The sequence below is a fragment of the Monodelphis domestica genome, chromosome X, assembly GCF_027887165.1.
Source record: "Monodelphis domestica isolate mMonDom1 chromosome X, mMonDom1.pri, whole genome shotgun sequence".
Taxonomy (NCBI): domain Eukaryota; kingdom Metazoa; phylum Chordata; class Mammalia; order Didelphimorphia; family Didelphidae; genus Monodelphis; species Monodelphis domestica.
The window spans coordinates 63,927,348-63,942,917 of record NC_077235.1 but is presented as its reverse complement, the minus strand read 5'-3'; the positions used below and the strand labels follow the sequence as shown (position 1 = coordinate 63,942,917).

Genomic DNA, 15,570 nt, shown 5'->3' with positions numbered 1-15,570 from the left:
AATGAGTGTATTAGACTACAGGGACTCTCAGGTCCCTTCCTACTCTGGATCTAGGATCCTCTTATTTATGATACCATGATTCAGTTTCCAAGGCAGAGGGACTTGATGAGAATTCTGGTGGAGCTAATATCTCAACAAGAAACATGAGTCATATTATGGCAGGCACAGAGAATAGTGTGTGAGAGGATCAGGGAAATCATATGACCTTAGTGACAGAACCCTTATAGGTGGGAGTGACTCTATTCTTGATAAGCTTAACAAGCTGGACCAATTAGCAAGCATTTATTAAGAATCTACTATATGGGGGCAGCTGGATAGCTCAGTGGATTGAGAACCAGGCCTAGAGACGGGAGGTCCTAGGTTCAAATCCGGCCTCAGCCACTTCCTAGCTGTGTGACCCTGGGCAAGTCACTTGACCCCCATTGCCTAGCCCTTACCACTCTTCTGCCTTGGAGCCAATACACAGTATTGACTCCAAGACGGAAGGTAAGGGTTATAAAAAAAAAAAGAATCTACTATATGTGAGGCATTGTGCTAGACATAAAATCATGCCCAAGCACCAACCTCAAAAAATCAATGACCAGCTCTCCTATGCACCAGACCTTGGGTTGATCTATATGTAGCAGCCTAGGCAGATTACTATTCATCATCCAGTGCAATCACATTGTTTGTAGCTAAAAATAGCATGTACCATGATGCAGATAAAAGAAGATAGGGCAGAGCATCAGGGCACCGAGGCTGCCTCAGACCTGGTCTTAGTAGGAACTTGCTATGTGACCTTGGTCAAATCCCATGGAAAATGCCTCAGGGAGTTGGATAAGAGGGTCTCAAGTGCCCTTCATGATTTCTGGCAATCATTGACTCAACAAACTCACTCCCATCTTTCACTTCTTCCTTAGGAATTTACTCTCAGTTTTTTTCCATGAATAGGCAATGGAAAAGACTGAACAATGGTAAGTAGGAGCTACTTATTCCTCATGACTCTTCTTCCTCTTTCTCATTCCAATTCATATAAGCACCTTTGGTACATGTGAAGTTGGGTTTTTTTAAGTTAGTTATTTGATAACAAAACCAATTTTCCATGAAGGAATGTGTTTTGGCCCAGGGGTGGGAGTGGGGTACAGTGGTAAATCACTGCACCAAGGACTCAAAGGATCTAAGTTTGAATCCAAGCTCTGCTACTAACTCTCTTGACTTTGGGAAAGTCAATGAATGCTTTAAGTTTTAGTCAAAATAATTGAGCATTTTCAAGGCCACACTCCCATAATCCTGTACCTAACCATGGTTATTTAGTCTTGCGAATCTACCTACCTAAAGAACCATCCACATCCAGAAGCAGTAGGAAAGGAATGTCAGCCCTTGAAGCATGAATCCAGGGAGGACCTAATGAAATGTCTCCATTAGGAAAGGAGAACCAGTTGCCATTCTCATGGGAAGCCCATTACATTTTTAGATGATAAGTCTTTTTTGTCAGGAACTTTTCCTTTCTGTCAGTCCTAAAACTGCTCCTTTGCATCTTGGCATTATTGCTCCTAGGCCTGACTTCTTGGGCCAAAAGAGAACGAGTGGCTAAATCCTCATCTACCTCATGATAGCCCCAAGAAATACTTGATCTTCCTAATGTTCATCTTCTCTCCCTTTCTCCTTCTCTTCCTCCCTCTCTCTCTCTCTCTCTCTCTCAACTCATTAAATACCAATAGTTCCCTATCATTTCAAGGATCAAATATTTTAAGGACCCCACAACCTGGACCCTTGCTACCTTTATAACCCACTTAAAGTTACTAATTCCTGAGATATAACACAACATTCCATGTCCTGATTCTAACCATTTTCACTGGCTGACCCTGATTCCTAGAACTCTCTCCCTCCTCATCTCAGATTCCTGGACTGCCTGGATTATTTCAAGTCATAGCAAATGTCTCACTTTCTACAAACAGCTTTTCAAGAATCTTTAATCTTAGATCTTCTCTCTGAGATTCAACCCAAATCATCCAAGACATCTTTTCTTTGTACATGGTGTTTTCACGTTGCCTTTACAATTGACCTTGAAGGTCCTTGACAGCAGGGATTGTTTTGCAGATCCTCAGGTCTTGTCATGGTGCCTGGCACACCTGATTGACTGACTGATTCTTTGTGGTCACTGATTACCATTCTAAATATTCCCTAGATTTCTGGGCTAAGATAGTGACAGAGTAGAAGGAATGGGCTTCCTTCCCTCACAACCAATCAAAATAAAGTGGCTCAAAAGGACAAAAATCAAAATCAGATTAGTGAAGGGGCTCTGGCAAGGGATGCATGCCTTGAAGGTAGACAGGGAGTGGGCATTTACATGCTATAAGGGGGTAAAATTACACCTACCAAAGCACAAGCTAATCACCCCCACCCCCAACAACACCTACTGTGCCACAGAAAGGGCTGGGTCAATCTCTAAATTCTCAGGTCCTGGCTGAGGGCACCACAAACTTACCCCTGAGGGCAGTGCAAGGCCTTGGCAGTGATACTTGGGACCTGAGACTGAGGAGCACATAGACAGGCTGCTCACAGCAGACTCTGCAGAGACTGGGGAAATAGTCTTAGGGTAAAACATTTTGTAGCTCCCTACCCAAAGAGCAGCAGGCCCTCCTTACTCAGACTTATGGCTGGGAAGTGAAGATAATAAAGATAGAAAAAAACCTAACACAACAATGGCCACTCAGGAACTACAATCTAGAAGTACCAAAAGAAATAAGATGCAACAGAAAAATCCTTTGACACTGGATAACTTCTATGGTAAAAAAAGCAGAGTACAGAAATAACAGCAGAGAGTGACAAACAAGCAAACACATCCAAACATTCCAAAAGAAAAAAATGAAATTGGTCACAAGCACTTGAAGAACTCAAAAAGGAGTTCAAGAACCAAGTAAGAAAGATAGAAGAAAAATGGGAAGAAAAGTGAGAAATAGAAATGAAAGTAATTAAAAAAGAAAATGACAGTTTAAAAGACAGAATCTCCTATTTGGAAAAAAAGAAGCAAAGAAATCACATGAAATAAAAAAACAAATTTGAGACCAGAATTGACCTGCTGAAAGTCATGAAAAGCAGGATAGATCAAATAAAAAAAAATCAAAATGTCATAGCTGAAAACCAGTCTTTAAAGACTAGAATTGGGCAGGTAGAAGCTAATGATCTCACAAGGCAGCAAGAATTAATAAAGCAAAGACAAAAGAATGACAAATTAGAAGGAAATATGAAATATCTCACTGAGAAGAAAACTGATCTACCAAAGAGATCTAGGAGAGACAATTTGAGAATCATTGTACTACCAAAAACCTGGAAAACAAATAGAAGCCTTGACATTATCCAAGAAAACTGCTTTGATGTTCTTGAACAAGAGAGAAAAATAGACACTGAAAGAGTTCATAGATCACCTTCTACATTAAATACTCAAAAGACAACCTCCAGGAATGTAATTGTCAAATTCAAGAGCTTCCAAGCTAAGGAGAAAATATTGCAAGAAGCCAAAAAGAAACAATTCAGATACCAAAGAACTCCAATCAGGATTACACAGGATCTGGCAGCCTCCACGCTAAAGGACCAGAAGGCTTGGAATATGATATTCAAAAAGGCAAGAGAATTGGGCCTACAACCAAGGATCACCTACCCATCATAACTGACAATATACTTCCAGGGGAAAGTATGGGCATTTAACAAAACATTAGGTTTACAAGCATAAGTAAAGACCAGAACTAAACGGACATTTTGATTTCCTAATACAAAATTGAAGAGAAATATGAAAAGATAAACAAGAACGAGGGAAAAAAATTAAGTGGTTCAGTAAGGTCAAATTGTTTATATTCCTACATGGAAAAATGATATTTTTAACTCTCAAAAATTGTTTTGACTATCATAGTAGAGAGAAGAATTATTCCTAGGCAGAGGCTGGGGGTACTAAGTGGTTTAAGACAATATGTAAAAAAGAGAGGGGGAATAGAAGATGGCACTAAGAGAAATCTGAAGGAAGAAGAAAAATAGGATAAATTATACCAGATAAAGAGGTGCATGGGAGAGGGAGGGGAAGAATACTATTATAAGAAGGAGATGAAGGGAGTGCTAATACGTAATACTTAAACCTTACTCTTAGTAGAATCAGTTCTGAGAGGGAAGAGCAGCTAGAAACATTGGAATATAAAAATGCTACTGTTCCATCCCACCTTAAACTTTTCCAATAAGGTACTCAATTCCTGAGTCACAATCAGGGGTCCCCAACAACCCAAACCTCCACAACACTACTGAGGTCAAATTTGCTCCCTTCTAAAAGGATTTCGGGTTCACCATGCATGTTACTCATACTTTAGGCAGCTCTGTGTGGACATCTGTGGTCAGGGATTTTATTATTGGCCTCATTCTTGAATTTTGCCTCCTATGAACTTCTGGGTATCTCAACTACTCTTCACTGTAGCTATTCTCTCTGATATCTAGGTGGGTGGATTCATATAAGTAGATTTCTCCCTTCCTCTTCCTTTCCAAATCAAAGATTTTTGGATTAGATTCACAAGATGCATGGTAAACACATTCTTGTATGAAGTGTAACCTATTCCTGGACAACCATCTATTATTCCTGTAATTATTTTATGATACTGTCATCTTAACTGAATTTTTCATTTATGAAATCTTACTCTGTCTTTTGAATCCCATTCCTTGGATTGGCAACAGTGATGAAAATATTGCCTTTGCTTCTAAAGTCTCCAGTTCTTTGCCCAAATCTTCATAAGTTTGAGCAAGTCTTTTTGCACAGTTCTCCTGAGGGTATCAGTTGGGTCTATGTGAATCATCAGCAGTTAGTAGCTGTCATCAGAACTAACTAGGCAAGGAAGGTTTCTTAGAACATCTTTGACCCTTGTTCTTACAATAGCAGACCTCATTCACAGCAGTCACTGAGAAAACAAATCTAACTCAGAATGTTCTTGTCTATGACCCTACAATGATAGTTCAGAGTACTGACCTTCCCAAACCACTTTAGTGACAAGGGGGCTCTAAGACATCAGTGATTTAAGAGAAACTATATAACCATGGCCTTGCCTGATGTGGAGCTTAGAACAAGAGGAGATGTTGATCTAAACTGTCCTACAAAGAGTCTTGGATAGGAAGTTGGAGCAGTACGGAGAAGAGATGCTCATCCATTCCTAAGCATCAATCAATCATTCAATAAAGGATCCTTTAATAAGCATGGAGGAGTTAAGTGCAGTGGAAAGTGCACTAGACACAGAGTCAGGGAACTGGGCTTGGACAAAGTCCATTACACACTTCAGAAAACTGACCTAAGTTAACTACGGTGTGACTCTGGGAAAGTCATTTACTATTTGTAGATGACTATTTCTTTGGCCCCTACCAGCTGGAGTCTGTGAATCTGCTGTGTCCATGGATAGGTTAGATCATTATTAGCCTTAGCTTCTTCCCTTATAAAACGAAGGGGTTTGACTAGAAGATATCTGATGTCACTTAAGAAGTCAATCATCTTCCATCTCACAATTCTAAGTGTTTTCTAATTCGGTGGTGTCAAACTCAAAGAAAAATGAGAGCCATGTATGTAATTAGAATCTGTTACCCTAAAAACTACAATTTCTAGCACCCCACTCTCCTCATGTTTCGTGTTGAAGTCGGGAGGATATAAATTTGATGTAGACCAACCTCTTGAGCTCTTGTCTTCCTGTTGGGGCTTTGATGGAGCAGGTAAGGAGAACTTAGTCACATAGTCTTAGTTTTGTTAAATAATTACGTTTTTTTAATGTCTTTTTTCTTTTTATTCCTTCTACTTCAAGTGATTATTAATAAACTTCCTAAAAATATAACTCTTGGAGTGTTGGAAATTAATTTAAATCCTACATTTATTGTGACCAGTAGTAGGGTTTAGAACCCTTAATTCTCTCTGAGTAAATTAGTTTGAAAAGAAACCATGTTTCTCCTGCCATGGTTTTTTAGCCTTTCTCCTCCAAAGAGTAGTGGTACCTTTGCCTGTCTGCCTTGCTTCTTGCTACTGGCACCTGTTGCTGCCTCTCCTGCCTCCCTGCTCACTGCCATGGTGGTCCTGCCCGCCATTGTAGCCTCCATTCCTCCTCCTCCTATTGCTGTTACTGTTGCTAGTAAAGTATTAAATACCTCTTTCCCTTACATTGCCAACAGCTGAGTGCCTTGGAACCTGGGTGTTTCTTTTAGGCAATAATCAATCTCCTAAAGGTTTTTACCTAAGTAGATGCTTCCACCCTCTTAACTCTTCCCCCCCCCATCCCCCACTGCCCAGCTGTGTGGGTCTCAAGCCTATGGTAGCTTGAACCTAAAAGGCTTCTCTAGATTAGCAGCTGCCCACCCCCATTTACCTCCCAGATTAATTTTAAACTAACCTAGGGGGGCTCCCATGCTTCTGGCTCTGGGGGTAGGGACTGAGGTGTCATGTGGCCCTTGGCATTTTTACCCATGAGGGAGGGGAAGGAAGGTTACTCTTCAAAACATTAAGTAGATTTGCAACCAATTTAATAAGTAGAATTGCAAGCATGACCCAGTTCCCTGCCTATCTCAAACAGCTCCCATTTTCAGAGAACATTACAGAGCTCACATAGCTCAAAGTTTTGAGGTATCTTCTCTTGCTACTGTTCCTCAATGCACTGATCCTTGTGATTAGCTTGAGTAATCCTGAGATTCAGGGGGAAGATTCATCTCCCTACATCCCCTTGCCATTTTGGCCTGCTCAGGTTCTGCAAAATATCTAATATGGGATTTGTCCACACTGTGGACAAATGTGGGTATGGGGAACCCCAGAGGTGTGACCAAAGTAATTTAAATGTATGATCATACTGGGGAGAGTAAGGAACCTTAAAGAGTCTGGAGGCAAATTTTTAGCCTTTTCAGACTCCATTGTTAACTCTTTCAGTTTTGTTCCCCTCTAAATAGTGAAGAAGTCTGTAACACAACTACTGGAATTGGAAAAAACAGGACTCTTGAATTCAGTGCCTGTATCCTGTTACATATATTATATTTGCTGATTGTTTGTTTTAAGATTTAATTTTGTTTGTTAAGTTCACATATTGATCTAATCTAATATATTCTGTTACACTATGTCACTTGAAGTTACTGTGTTTTAGCTATTAGCTATATGCTCTGTTACACTATTTTTATTTGCACCGTCCTACTATATTTATTTGACTGGGCTGGAGAAAATACCATTGTAAAAGCCTATAGTCAACTTGGACAAAACCTTTTCCATGGCAAAACCATAGGTCCTTGTGGATGCTGGGTTTGTCACTAGATCCATTGAGATCACATATTGCCTAAATGACCTTTTGTTCCTTCTTGCCTTTGTTAATTGTTACATTATGATGATGAATGGACTCCATCCAAATGGTTACAACCTGTATACAACCTTTGGAGAATTTAATGTTATAAGTACTTATATTGATTTTAAGGGGCCTTCAGAAATGATTTTTAGATATCCAGTAGCACCACTACCTCTGTCTGATCATTTGTCTACCTCCGAGTTGTTTGTAACAAGAGGCAAGGGTCCATTTAGTAGCTGAAGTGAAGTGCTGTAGCACTATTATATTCACCATCTCCACATTTATAAAATGTAATGGATGAGACATCTGAAGTGATTTTCACTATTGTAGCCCTCACCTCCACATTGCAATGGATAGGACATATAAAGACATGCCTTTTTCAGCAGTTACAGTCTCATGACAGAAGAGGGGGGTTCATCTGGAGATGATAAAGTTTTTTCTAGGGGGCCTGTTACCCCTGAATGATCCATGAGAGGAAACATTTTGCATGAAGCCTAGTGGCTTCTGAATGGTTTTTTATATTTGTAATTCTTCAGCTTACTCTACCCTTCCCCTGGAATGATCTAGATTCTGGGTGACATTTTGGACCCAAAACGTTTTCATCAGCAGTACAGAGGTTTGTGTTTTTTTCTGGGCTCTTCTGCCAAATTTTGGAATTATGGCAGTAATAGACTTTGTTAAAAATATCTCAGGCAATGTTGAAAGATTGGCTAGGTCTGGAGAACTTGTGATAAGTATCCATGAGCTTCAAAGTTGTTTTTTTTTTAATGTCACACAGCAAGTGGTTATAGAGACTCATGTGAAACCTATGTGACAGGTTTGTTTGCTATTGTCACTAAATGGGCTCTTCTGATTTTGGTACTTCTTTTAATGTGAATTACCTGTTATACAACTGTTTTATAAAGCTGTTACTTGGTGAAAATCATTTGCACTCACACTGTGGATTATTGCCAAGTTAAAAAAGAAAATGTATCTTATTTTGGGGTAAGAAACCTTTGTATTCTGCCTCTGTTACGCAAACACAGTATTTCACTGATTATGAAATATATATATATATATATATATATTTAAAATTTTTTTATTATTGTTTTTCCTTTTATGTTCAATAGGATACTTGAGTTTTCTTTTTTCTCTCATTTTTGTATTTATAACACGTTACCAGTATTAATGTTTTTTTTAATATTGTACTAATAGAAGTTTAAAATATCCATTAGCCCTAATATCAATGCATACCCAAAAGCTTTAGACTATGGAAACCTGCCATTGATTGTTAAATATTATTGGACTTTGATTAATGATTGTGTCTGATTCCAGGAGAAGGAATCACAAAAGACCCATTATACAGTGCCAAGAAAGTACAAAGTTAATCTGCACAGTGCCTACGAGCACAAGGTCAAGGAGACAAACCAATCCTGGTGGCATTGATGAGAATTTGCGCCAAGACAGAGGACTTGTTTTGGGGTTCAAGGAAGTGGCTATTTGACAATGCCAGACACAGGATTTTCTGGTGCCATATTCTGAAAAGTACCTCAGTTTGGCTAGAATATTGGCTTCCCTATCCCCCATAGCAAAGGTAAAACCAGACCAGGGAATACCATTTCCTGTCTGCTACAAAAATCTAGTCCCTTTTCTGCCTTTCATAGTATGGCAATTTTCTGTAGTCCTGGCTGCTGATTTTGTAAGTGAATATTGTTGAAATGGTCCTACCGATTGTGGGACATAAGTCACTTCATTGGTCCCTGATTCTAGGACCTATTATAGGCTTATTCTTGCCTACTCATAATTTTTATATACTATTTAATTTTGATTTTTTTCTTTTCCTCTATTTGTTTTTTTTTAATGTTTTTGATTTCCTTTTAAAAATTGATTCACATACCTCATAACTCAGCTATGTATCCCTGGGTGATCTGTGTGTTGGTAAACATCCTCCTCAGGGGGGGATTGTATACTTGTCATAAAATTCTAGTTTTATAAAAATTTTTCTTGTTTGAGAGTAATTTTAGGATAAGAAACTTACTACCTCCCCAAATCAAGAAAGTGAACTGCTTGGAGAAGGCGCCATGAAGATGCTTACAGAAACCACATACTGCACCAAAAGATCCAGAATGAACTTTGGAATGTAGTGAAATTTAACTGTAGGGGGTTGAATGCATTTATTTTAAATGTAAACTCTTATGGCAAAGGGGACTGCTCCCTAATTGGCTTTTTGTCAATGTGCCTAGCAAACATTGGTTTTTGCTCTCTCTCTTCTATTTCCCTCTTAGCTCTAACTATTGTAGTTTCCTCTTAGAAAGTGCAATATTGAATGCACCTTTAGTTAGAAGATCATAGAGGTATAAGATAGTTATGTTTAAATAATCCATTGAGGAGACTAGTCTCTCAAAAGATCACAGCGGGTATTGTATAATTAGAGTCTGTTACCCTAAAACTACAATTCCCAGGAGCCTAATCTCCTCACATTACGTGCTGATGTAGGGAGTACATAAATTTGGTGTAGTCCCACCTCTCGGGGTCTTGTCTTCCTGTTGGGCCTTTGGTGGAGTGGGTTTTTTAAATAGGCAAGGAGAACTTAGTCACGTGGTCTTAATTTTGGTAAATAATTGGGTTTTTTTACTATTTTCTTTTTATTCCTTCCACTTCAAGTGATTATTAATAAACTTCATAAAAATATAATTCTTGTAGTATTGGAAATTAATTTAAAAACTACACACATATCCATATAGAAGGATCCCTGAAGACTTCATGCTGACTTGGTTTTAAAACATCTTATCTTCATTTTATTGTATTTTTGTTTATCTTGTTAAATATTTCCCAATTATGGTTTCATCTGGCTCTGGCCCACTGGGGATTATTGCATGCCACATACAACCCATGGGCTGTGTGTTTGACACCTCTGCTCTAAGACTATATCCAGGGGCCTCTTTTCTCCTCTTCTGATGATTTTATCAGCTCCCTTGGGGTAAGTTATATTTATATAGATGACTCTCAAATCTACACAGCCAGCTGCATTCTCTCTCCTGAATTCAAAATCTGTCCCTTAGGTATTTTGAAAATTCATTTTGTCTAGAACAGAACTCAGTAACTTCCTCTCAAAACAACAGTCTTCCACACTCTCGTCTTTCTGGTGAGGGTACCAGGATTGTCCCCACTGAAGGAGGCTCTCCAAAGATTTAATCAGTTATAAATTCTCACCAATTCTACCTCCCTAGGAATTTGTTCCTTTCCTCCTCTTATGTAGACAGTTCAGATCCTAATATCCCATTAATTGAATTACTGTAATAGCCTACTAATTGGCCTCCCTCCTAGTTTCTAATCTCCTTTATCCATCAGCTACACAACTGTGAAAATAATCTTCCTAAAGTCTGGGTCTGACTGTGTAATGCCCTTGCTCAAAAGCCCCGAGTGACTTACAATTTCCTCTAGAAAAAAAGAACATGTAGCTGGTCTTCTACAATCTATTTATAACCTTCATAACAAGCTTTATTTCACACTCTTATCTTTGTGAACTCTATTGTTGTTTTGTCATTTTGCACTCATTTCCAACTCTTGGTGACCTTATCTGAGATTTTCTTAGCAAAGATACTGGAGTGGTTTGCCATTTCCTTCTCCACCTTATTTTACAGATGAGGAAACTGAGGCATATGGGTTAAGTGACTTTCTCAAGGGCACAGAGCTAGTAAGTGAGGCCACATTTGAAATCAGGTCTTCCTGACTCCAAGCCTGATTTTAGCCATTGTGCCACCAAGCTGCCCCTTGTAAACTCTATATATTATAAAGTAAAGTCCTGTGGACTGAGAATTCCATCTCCCATTTCCATACATTTGCACAGGCTTTATCTCCTGTCTGGAATGAGCTAATTCCTCATCTCTATAGCTTAGAATTCTTAGCTCCTTTCAAGGACAAGCTCAGGGGCCACCTCCTCCACAGAGCCTTTTCGGATTCCACCTTAGCTGGTAGCACTTTCAGCTTCTAGGCACTTCAGACATGATGACTGGATTAAATTTAAATGGACAGAAGCCTCTCTCTACAGTATACATGGTCTATGTCCTAGGGAGCTTCCAAGATGGCTCTTTTCCTTTTTCCAAATTTAAACAACCATTCACATGGGCGTCCCATGTCTTGGCTCTGAATATGTTCTAAGAAATCCATCTGTCAATGATTCCAACTACCTCCGGAAGACCTGATATATTTCAAGGGTGTGGCACATGCCAGCTCAGGAAGCTAGAAGCCTATATTCCCCAGGAGGCGAGGATATCCAGAGCCCTGCAAAAATAACCTGGTGACATTTCAATGAAAATGTATCTGACTTTGGCATCAAAATCCTAAGTCACTTCAAAGCAGGTGTATAGGGTAGGCCTTGCTTGTTGTACTTTGCCATTGAGCTTTGCCATTATGGAAGGGAGTGTGGGTTACACCCTCTACTCTTAAGGTATATGGGTATCTCCTGACTTTTGGGTAGTAGCTTTCACAGTGAAGCCTATAAAGAATGCCCGAGTGGGCCTCAGCAGCATGAGTACTGGTACTGAGCCTGAGCCCACATAATGTTTTTGCTCTTGTTTCTTGTCTTGTCCAAAGCAAAACCCTTCTAAGCCCATTCATTGTGCCAAGTTTGGGATTTCTTTATCAGGCAGTTTGGTGAATAGAGTGCTGAAATTGAAGTCGAGACGACCTTGAGTTCAAATCTTGCCTGAGATGTATACCAGATATATGTATGACCTTGAACAAGTCACTTGATCTCCCTTAGTCTATTTTCTCTTCTGTAAAATGGGAATAATAATGGTTTCTAACTCATAGGGTTGTTGTAAGGATCAACTGATATTTATATATATGAACATATTAACATAATTTAGTAATAATTAATTAGTTTTAGCAATAATTAATATAATATAGTAATATAAAGGGCAACTAGGAGGTACCTAGAGCACCAGGCCTGGAGTCAGGAAGAACTGAGTTAAAATCCAGTCTTGGTCACTTACTAGCTAAGTGAACCTGGGAAAGTCACTTAACCTCTTTGAGTTACAGAATCTATGAAATGCAGATAATAGCAATAAACTGCTAGGGATGTTCTAATAAATCAGATGAGTATAAAGCACTTAGCCCAGTGCCTGGCACATAGTAAATACTACATGTTGGTTCTTAGTTATTATTAGCTATTAACTATAAAGTATTTTTCAAATTATCAAATGGTGGTGATGATGATGATCACTACCTTAGTGGTAATAGGTCAGAAAAAGGGTCATTGTTACTTATCAAAGGGATGGACAGAAAAAAATGGTGGCTCCTAAGAACATGCCAAATTTTAGAACAACATTAATAACAAATTTTCCCTTTCCCCTGTGTCCTGCTGGCTTACCTTGTACCACACTACATCGGGCTCCTTGTTGGCTGTCTTATAATCTTCCATGTCTGGACAGACAATCTCCTTTCTCTTGGTGACTTCAGATTTTTCTGAGTAGCGGATTTGGCTATTATAGCACAGGCCAGATTCATTCTCTGCAACTGTCAAGGACATAGATACCTTCATGCAATAGGTTGAATTTCTGGAAGAAGAGAGAAATGGCAAATTGGCTTTACTAGATGCTTATACCTTCATTTCTCTGATTTCTAATTTGAGAAGACTGATGCTCCCATAAAAGATTTTACCGAGGAGGGATTTGCAACAAGAGATGGTATGTAAAGTCTGGTCTATCCACTTCCCCCACCTAACTATGACAAAACAATGAGAAATATACCAAAGAAAGGAATCAAAACAACAACTATAGAAACAAATGTAAAGGGGAAACTACCTAGAAGGAAATTCTTACCAACAGGAGATAGAAAGTTGAATTACTGGTCTATTTGACCCTACTTTATGGCTGACTGCTCCAGGCCCAATGAAACCAGATGCTAAACCTCTGGAATAGACAGTGGCTTAGGTATATGCCCAGCTCCAGTAATTGGTACAGAAAAGATCAGGGGACCTGAGGAACAGAGTAAGGGCCTTGGAGTCAGGAAGATCTGACTTCAAATTCAAAGTTGTTATGAGGATCAAATAAGATAATACTGATAAAGTGCTTAGCACGATGCCTGGCATATAGTAAACACTATATAAAAGATAGATATTGTTATTAGCTATTATTAGATGGAAAAGAACTTGCTCCAACCCTACTGGAAAGAGCATGAGTGATATGTCAGGTCTAAGACCAGTTGACTCCATTTACCTCAAAATGGTAATAATGTACCAAAGAGAATAAAATGAGAGTAATCAACAGCAAATAGGTGGCAGAAAATTATTTTCCTGGTGATGTTTTAATTATTGTAAATATGGTACACTGGTTGGGAAGGCATATGGTGGGGAGGGAGGGAGTTAAGATGCTCTGAATTTCAGAAGGAAAGTTGTAAATGGAAAAGTTGGGCATTTTTCTGAGAAAAAAAGGGGAAATAAAAATTTTTGAATGAGTAGACCATGAAGGCAAGAATCAAATATAATAAATAGCATGGATTAAAAGCAGTCTCCTCAAAAAAACACAAATTAAAGAGAAATCACTTTATCTACTACAAAGAAACTGCCAGCAATCATACATAAAGAACTGCAAAAACCTTCAGAACTTCTAGAATGGTACAAAAGAACAATGAAGTAATTGAAAATATAATGAAATTAGGAAATAAATTAAAGCTGTCAAAGAAAAAAATGTAAGCAAGGGAATAGAGAATGTAGAACAAATAATGAGAGAGTCTCTGAAAAAGTGTGAATGGTAGACTCAGAACTCAAAAACAGAAGAGTGGGAGAAAAAATGCCCAAACAAAATTGAAAAAACAAGATTAGAAGAATAAAAAAAAACTGTCCTCAAAGACAATATACAGAGATTATCTTAGAGCAAGTTTTCCATCACAACATAAAGAATTTTTTTAAAAGATAGAATACCAGGAAATAGTATGAGAAAATTACATACAAGTATTAGAAATAAAAAGCAAAATACAAACTCATAGAAAACACAGGGTAGACACATGGCCAGGAAGAAGTCAGTGGAAAACAACAATGTATGTTGACTTCCATTCTCTTCAAAAACTTCATAGATCTGGATGATTTACTACTTAGTCATCACATATTCCATTTTAAGGGGTCTGCTTTAATCTATCCCTAATTATTTTGGAAAAGAACTTGAATTCTAATAGATGGAAAACCAGTGAACAGTTGTTCTAGTTGGGAGAAAGGGGTTCTATAAGATGGTCACTGGCTTAACAGAGCTTACTATCAAGTTGAAGTCTACTCTGGAAAAAGGACAAGGACAAAAACTATCATTTAAGTAATGCTGGGACAAAACTGGCCAGAAAGGATCTATCAGAAGTTACTCAAGCAAGAGACAATAATCTTGCATGGTTGGGCCCCAAGTGTGTGTGTGTGTGGGTAACTGTGCTTATTTCTAGATGTAAAATTATAAGAAGAACATCAATAAGCTAGAGTGCATCCAATGGGGCACCCATGATGGTGCCAGACTTAGGTTTAGGATATATGAACATCAGTTGAAAGAAATGAAAATATTTAATCTGAAAAATAAAGGAATGGGGGGGGGGAGGGCAGCAAATGGAGATGATAGTTTCAGAAGAGGCAATTTTCTTTCTCTATTTGATCCCAAAAGGCAGAGCTAGCAAGAATGGGCAAAAGCTTGCAAAATGTCAAATTTAGATTTTATTTAATTCAAAAGTCCCTAATAATGGGAGTTGTACCAAAATGGAATAGTCTGGGTCAAGAGGCAGAGTTTGTCATTTAGTGGACTTTAAGCAGAGGTCTTTAAGTGAGTTTGTATGACTGCTTAGTGAATAAGAGTTCTTCTTCCTCTAGAACTGTGGTGGTGAACCTGTGGCACATGTGCAAGAGGGGGCACACAGAGCCCTCTCTGTGGGCACATGCACTGTCACTCCAGCACAGAGTTTGCCAGCTCATTACTAGAAAGCCAGAAGAATGCAGGGCCAAGCAGCTTCCCTGTGCCTCTCCACATGTAGCTGAGGACATTTCTCATGTCACCTGCCCCTCTAAAAGATTAGTAATCACTGCCATAGATCATCCTTCTATCCCTATACCTCCTTTCTCCCACTGGTGAATGTAATCTACATTTTGGTTAAGGAACTCAAGCTTTGTTTCTGACTCTTAACTTTGCTACCATGCCCCTAAGTAGGAAGGCCTCTTCTGTCCCTATTCTTCAGGTGCCTTTTGGGTTGTTCCCCCACCCCAATTCCATTCAAATTGAAAATATTTGAGGACAAAGACTGTGATTTTGCTTCT

General features: G+C 38.8%; 1 protein-coding gene across 1 annotated transcript in view; it reads right to left on the bottom strand.

Annotated features, from left to right (window-relative positions):
- The window catches only part of IL1RAPL2 (interleukin 1 receptor accessory protein like 2), a 583,567-nt gene that overhangs the window by 426,057 nt on the left and 141,940 nt on the right, over positions 1–15,570 (bottom strand). The window contains exon 3 of the mRNA XM_056809854.1: positions 12,661–12,847. Coding sequence (XP_056665832.1) covers positions 12,661–12,847 — 187 coding nt within the window. The remainder of the gene's footprint in view (positions 1–12,660; positions 12,848–15,570) is intronic.